Here is a 5,783-nt window from a genome sequence, read left to right on the forward strand (position 1 = left end):
TCGTTAGTTCGTGGTTCGTATCGTCATTTTTCCGAACAAATACGTTACTTTTTCTATTTATTATTTTACAGTTAAAAGGTACGAAAATATATACTTTAATCACAATCAATAAAGAAAAAAAATTTTCTCACCAATAGTTGCAATGTATTATTGTTCATTTACGAATTTTCAACTTTAAATTTTATTACGTGTTTTGCACATGTAAGCCTAACAAAAACTCCATTTTGTTCCGAGCTGCCACCGATAGTAATGCTTATTTTATTTGTTCTTTTGCGAGATGCTTCCAAAAGAAAAGGCCTTATGTTAATGAAATTTAGATATAATCTTTTATGCTTATGCGTTGCCAATAAATGTTTGAAATAAAATTCATGTAGTTTTTAACCACAAACGCATACCCCTCATCATATAAAACTGTTTATTGATGTCTACTGATGTTTTAATGCCATTTGTTGACACAAAAATTTATTGGGATATCTTAAATATTTTGATTTTAAATAGTTTTTATTAAAAAATAGGTTGGCAACGCAATATCAAATTTTTATAAACTGACATTAGTTTTGAAAAATAATTGGCAATTCTATATTGTAAATTCTATGCATGAAATATTATTTTGTTGGTAATGTAAAATTAGAATAAATTAATTAAAAATGAGTGGCACTGATAAAAAGGATAAAGATAATGAAGCTGACTGGATGGTAGTGGCCTCAAAATCGAGAATAGGACATTTCTACAAATTCAACAAAAGAACAGGCGAGAGGGTTTGGTGCAGTAGAAGTGGTACCGATATAAAAGCTGAAATACCAGCAACGCCAATAACAAACAGTTAGTTTACATTGCATTGCATAATTAAATAATAATATATAATTAAATATTAATATTTCGCTAATAGGTTCACTTAAAACTCCTGCACAGGATCGTTTAAAACGTTTACAAAATAATTTAAAGAAAAATAAAAATGATGAAAACAAAATTAATGAGAAAGCAAAAGCAGATTTGGAAGAAAGGATCAATGCCAGAAATAGAATATTTGGAAATAACAAGTACAAGGTACCAGCTGCTAAGCGTGATTCGAATCACGATGAGTCAACGGAAGGTGCAACTAAACGAAAAAGAAGTGACAGCATTAAAAGCGAGACCAAAAAGGAAGTGAATACGAATGCGACGAATAATGAGTTATTGGAGTCTTCAAATAAGTCTTCTGCTAAAACAAGTGATTCAGCTGAAGTAACACCAAAGAAAAGAAAACGCAAGGCCACAAAAACTAACTCAAACGATTTCATTCCATCGACAAAAATAAAAAAACCGGAATCTCAAACAAATTTAGTACCTGCAGAAAGCACGACCGCTGCCACAATTTGTGCAACTATCTGTAATAAAGCGATGCAACTCTTTAAGAAACAATTTTTCTCAAGCAAAACTAAAGTAGAAAACAAAAAACTAGAAGATAAAAAAGACAAAAAAACAAATGTGCCAAAGGAACCAAAGAAAAGCAGTGATATTGTTATTACCAAAGCTTGTGAATCATTGGTTACTACTTCACACACTAAAGATGTGTCTAAAACAAAATGTACTACAGCCACTGGAAGAGGTAAGCAGTATTTTGATGGTATATGCATATATTTGTTTTATAATTTCTGTTTTTAGCTAACAAGAGTTTACCGCTTTTTAATTCCAAACCCAGTGTATCAATGTTATCAACATCATATACTCAAGGTGTACCTAAATTAACTGGTGGTCCATTGACTGGAAAAGGTAAGCAGCATTTTATAACTGCATGCATACATAACATATCTAATTTTGCATTGCATCTAGACAATTTCAAATCTTGTGAATCATTGTTAGCTAGCTCAACCCTTAAAGTTGTGCCTAAATTACCTAGCTCTGCATTCACTGGAAAAGGTAAGCTGGACCTTAATTCTATATTAATATATAAATATAATATCGTATTGTTTTCAGCGAATGAACGCTTACAACGACTGCGACAGTCACTCAAACAGCAGGTAAACTTAATGGAATCCAATCTCAATGCAGACGGTGGTTCAATAAATAGGAGTTTTATTGATGCAGAGAGTCAAAATGAAAATTCTAACCCACAAGCTGTCATCAAGGAAAATGGTATAAGAAATTTGAAATAATATAAAATACGATTTAATATTAAATGTATTTACAGAAATTGAGCAAATGGATTGGGAACCCACAGAGTATACTATTGGAGAAGTATGTTACTTCGATTTTTTTTTTCAAACTGAGGCTATTATTCATATTTTATTTATTTCAAATTTTAGTACAATATAAACATTAATGTCACTTGTCCGCAACCAAAGCCAGAGCCAACTATAGAATCTACAGAAAAACAACGTATAAATGAAGACATACGTGACACCTATGAAATTTTAAATAAAAATCTTCTGCGTTTATCTGCCGAAAATAATTTTACAAATAAAACTATTACAAAAACTTGGCATAAAGACCATTTTTATTTTGTCGTGGATACAAATGTATTAATGAGACAACTTACATTTACTGATGATCTTACAAAAATGAAGTTATGCAGTAAGTACAAGTGTTATTCATACAATATTAATTTAATTTTTAATATTTTATTTATTTTTTTGTCAGATACTGAAGGCACTATTGTGTTTATACCGTATATAGTATTACAGGAGCTTGATAAACTAAAACAATTCGGTCAAACAGAGTCAGCGAAGACAATGGCATCGCGTGCTATACGCCACTTGAATGTTAAACTTGAAGCGAAAAATAAACATTTACAAGGTAAGGTATATGTTTTAATACAATGTGTAATGTTAAATATGTACTAATTAACTTCTCTCCATTTCCTTTAGCACAAAGTGTCGTCGAAGATCGCAGGCATTTAATTGATATAACTTCAGCAGATGATAGGATCATAAACTGTTGTTTACAGATTAAAGAAAATGTTGAAAATGTTATACTTTTGACTGAGGATGTTAATCTACAGAACAAAGCTCTGTGTAGCGATCTGGTAGCAACAACAAAATCAAACTTGCTTTCGTCACATCCCGAAACAAACACCAAATCATGACGAATTCAAAACTTTTTGTTTAATTTGTTTAAATTTAAGTGAAAATATATTATATAAATATATTTTTATGTATGCTTTTATGTTGAGTTTTGTCCAACAAACATGAATTATATATTTTTCTAAGTGGATTTATATAAAAATTTATTAATTAGAAATTCGATCAAATATCATTTATTAATGAAATATTTAATTAATGCATATAAGGACTAAAAGTATGTATAAAAACAAGTATTCGTATTCAAAACTAGCGGTAAATCAAAATCGATTTATATCTAATCTTTACAAGCAGTTTATCACGTTTATTTTGTAATAATTTTATTATTACTATAATAGTTTTAATAATGTAATAAATATTTTTTTATTATAACTTTATAATTATAATTACTTAATTATTGTAATAATTTTATCAATAAGTAAATTTCGATATTAAGATATTTTCTATGTAAATAACAAATTGAAAACGGTCTTAGCATATTTAGAATTTACGTTTTGAAGTTTATTGAATAAAATGTATTTAAGTTGAGCATCTTATTTGTATTTAATTGACATAACATCGCAACTCATATTTTTCGGCATCACTGATTTGACATCAAATTTTAGTAGAGCCAGTTAATTTGAAAAATCCGAATATAGTTTCTTCTCAAGATATTGACGCTTAAAGTTGTAAACTTTTTAATAATAACTTCCCCATCCCAAGAAAGGCAAAGAACAGTAGCAGTACTCAGCTTTTTTATACGGCACGTTGCTTCTAATTCTCTCTTCCACAAACCTTCCTAAGAGGTGGTTTTAATGGGTTCAATTCTCACACTGTGACTGTCGTTGCTTTCCACTAAATGCGAAAAAAAATGATTTTCCCTTTCAAAAAAAGTTAGACTACTTTTTTCCATTCCATTTTCATAAATACTTCCTACCTTTCTCTATTCATGATTCTTTCAATTTACAACGTTGAACTACTTTTTTCCATTCCATATTCCATTTTCATAACCACTTTCTACGTTTCTATATCACTTTTCATCATTAATCTACATTTTCCATCACCCTTTAAACTTCCTACCATTCAGCTCCTCTTTCTTGTATGAATTACTACTTCCCAACATTCATTCATACAACCTTACTACCACACATTATGAATTTTAATGTTCACTCTCACCCTATATCCACACTGTCGACTACTACATGCCATTCAGGATCATTTTTAACTATCACCTTTTTTCTTCCATATTTCAGCACTCTTATCAAACGTTCTACACTTTAAAGCCACTTCTCACCATTCTACCTCCTTTCCTACATAACATTGTCTCTCATATATATTCTCTTTCCGTTTCATCCCATTCACTTGTGTCTTCTACCATTTATCCTTAGTTTTCTATAATTTATTACTGTTTCTATTGCCATTTCCTATCTAACATTATCCTCGTTATTGCCCCTCGTTATTCCGGTTTTTTACTATTCATTATCAGTGGTAAACTTCACATCATCCACAGATCTCTTCGTATAACTTGACGTATCACTATTTTTCTACCATTTTCCTTCCTTCATTCATTTATTTCTGTTTCGTATAGTTCATTACCAGTTCCCACTATTCAACCTTGCCTAATGCATCGTCAGTATTGTGGTATCCCCGGTTTGCACGGACTAAAAACATAACCCCTCATATACCAGACCATTTCTATCATGGAACTCAGGCTATACAGGCTCCAGGCTACATTGGCTCCAGGCTATATGGGATATATAGCCTCCAGGCTATATAGGCTTCAGGCTATATAGGCTTCAGGCTATATAGGCTTCAGGCTATATAGGCTTCAGGCTATATAGGCTTCAGGCTATATAGGCTTCAGGCTATATAGGCTTCAGGCTATATAGGCTCCAGGCTATATAGGCTCCAGACTATATAGGCTCCAGACTATATAGGCTCCAGGCTATATAGGATCCAGGCTATATGGGCTCTAGGCTATATGGGCTCCAAGCTATATAGGCTTCAAGCTATATAGACTCCAGGCTATATAGGCTCCAGACTATATAGGCTCCAGGCTATATAGGCTCCAAGCTATATAGGCTCCAGGCTATATAGACTCCAGGCTATATAGACTCCAGGCTATATAGGCTCCAGGCTATATAGGCTCCAGGCTATATAGGCTCCAGGCTATATAGGCTCAGGCTATATAGGCTCCAGGCTATATAGGCTCCAGGCTATATAGGCTCCAGGCTATATAGGCTCCAGGCTATATAGGCTCCAGGCTATATAGGCTCCAGGGTATATAGGCTCCAGGCTCATTACAGGCTCCAATAACATTTTATCTATAGCTTGAGTTTTGCAAGAAAGGAGAACTTAAATCTGACATTCCCAGCAAAGATTTTCTTCACTTTAATTGCTTCCTCTTATTTGTTCAAATTCATCAAAATTTCATGGAATTTTTCCATTAAAGCTTTATTTAGAGATTAACTGGAGATCATTTTCTTATCAATTGAAAATCTTTGTAAACAAAAAAAAATTGAAACAGCTTCTTCCGTTTTCAGATTTTTGGTAGAGATAAAAACTTACTGTACACAGACAGCAACTTTATCAGCTTCCCTCCTGTGTTCTTGGTTAGCGATGCTGTGATGCCGCGATGCCATACCAATGGAATCTTGTATAAATATTTAATTAAAAAATGAAACCAAAGAGTAAAGAATTTAACTTTTACATTATAACTTTATTCATTTTTTACATATTTGTTTT

General features: G+C 31.9%; 1 protein-coding gene across 1 annotated transcript; it reads left to right on the forward strand.

Annotated features, from left to right (window-relative positions):
• The first annotated feature begins 546 nt into the window (after positions 1-546).
• LOC119670823 (transcriptional protein SWT1) lies at positions 547-3,184 on the forward strand. Its single transcript, XM_038081242.1, has 9 exons — positions 547-822; positions 890-1,588; positions 1,645-1,752; positions 1,813-1,899; positions 1,957-2,115; positions 2,171-2,217; positions 2,286-2,553; positions 2,620-2,775; positions 2,847-3,184. Exons 1-9 carry the CDS (start codon positions 648-650, stop codon positions 3,062-3,064), a joined length of 1,917 nt encoding a protein of 638 aa, XP_037937170.1. The 5' UTR covers positions 547-647; the 3' UTR covers positions 3,065-3,184.
• Positions 3,185-5,783: the final 2,599 nt, after the last annotated feature.

Source organism: Teleopsis dalmanni, chromosome 1, assembly GCF_002237135.1.
Source record: "Teleopsis dalmanni isolate 2A chromosome 1, ASM223713v2, whole genome shotgun sequence".
In the NCBI taxonomy this organism is placed as follows: domain Eukaryota; kingdom Metazoa; phylum Arthropoda; class Insecta; order Diptera; family Diopsidae; genus Teleopsis; species Teleopsis dalmanni.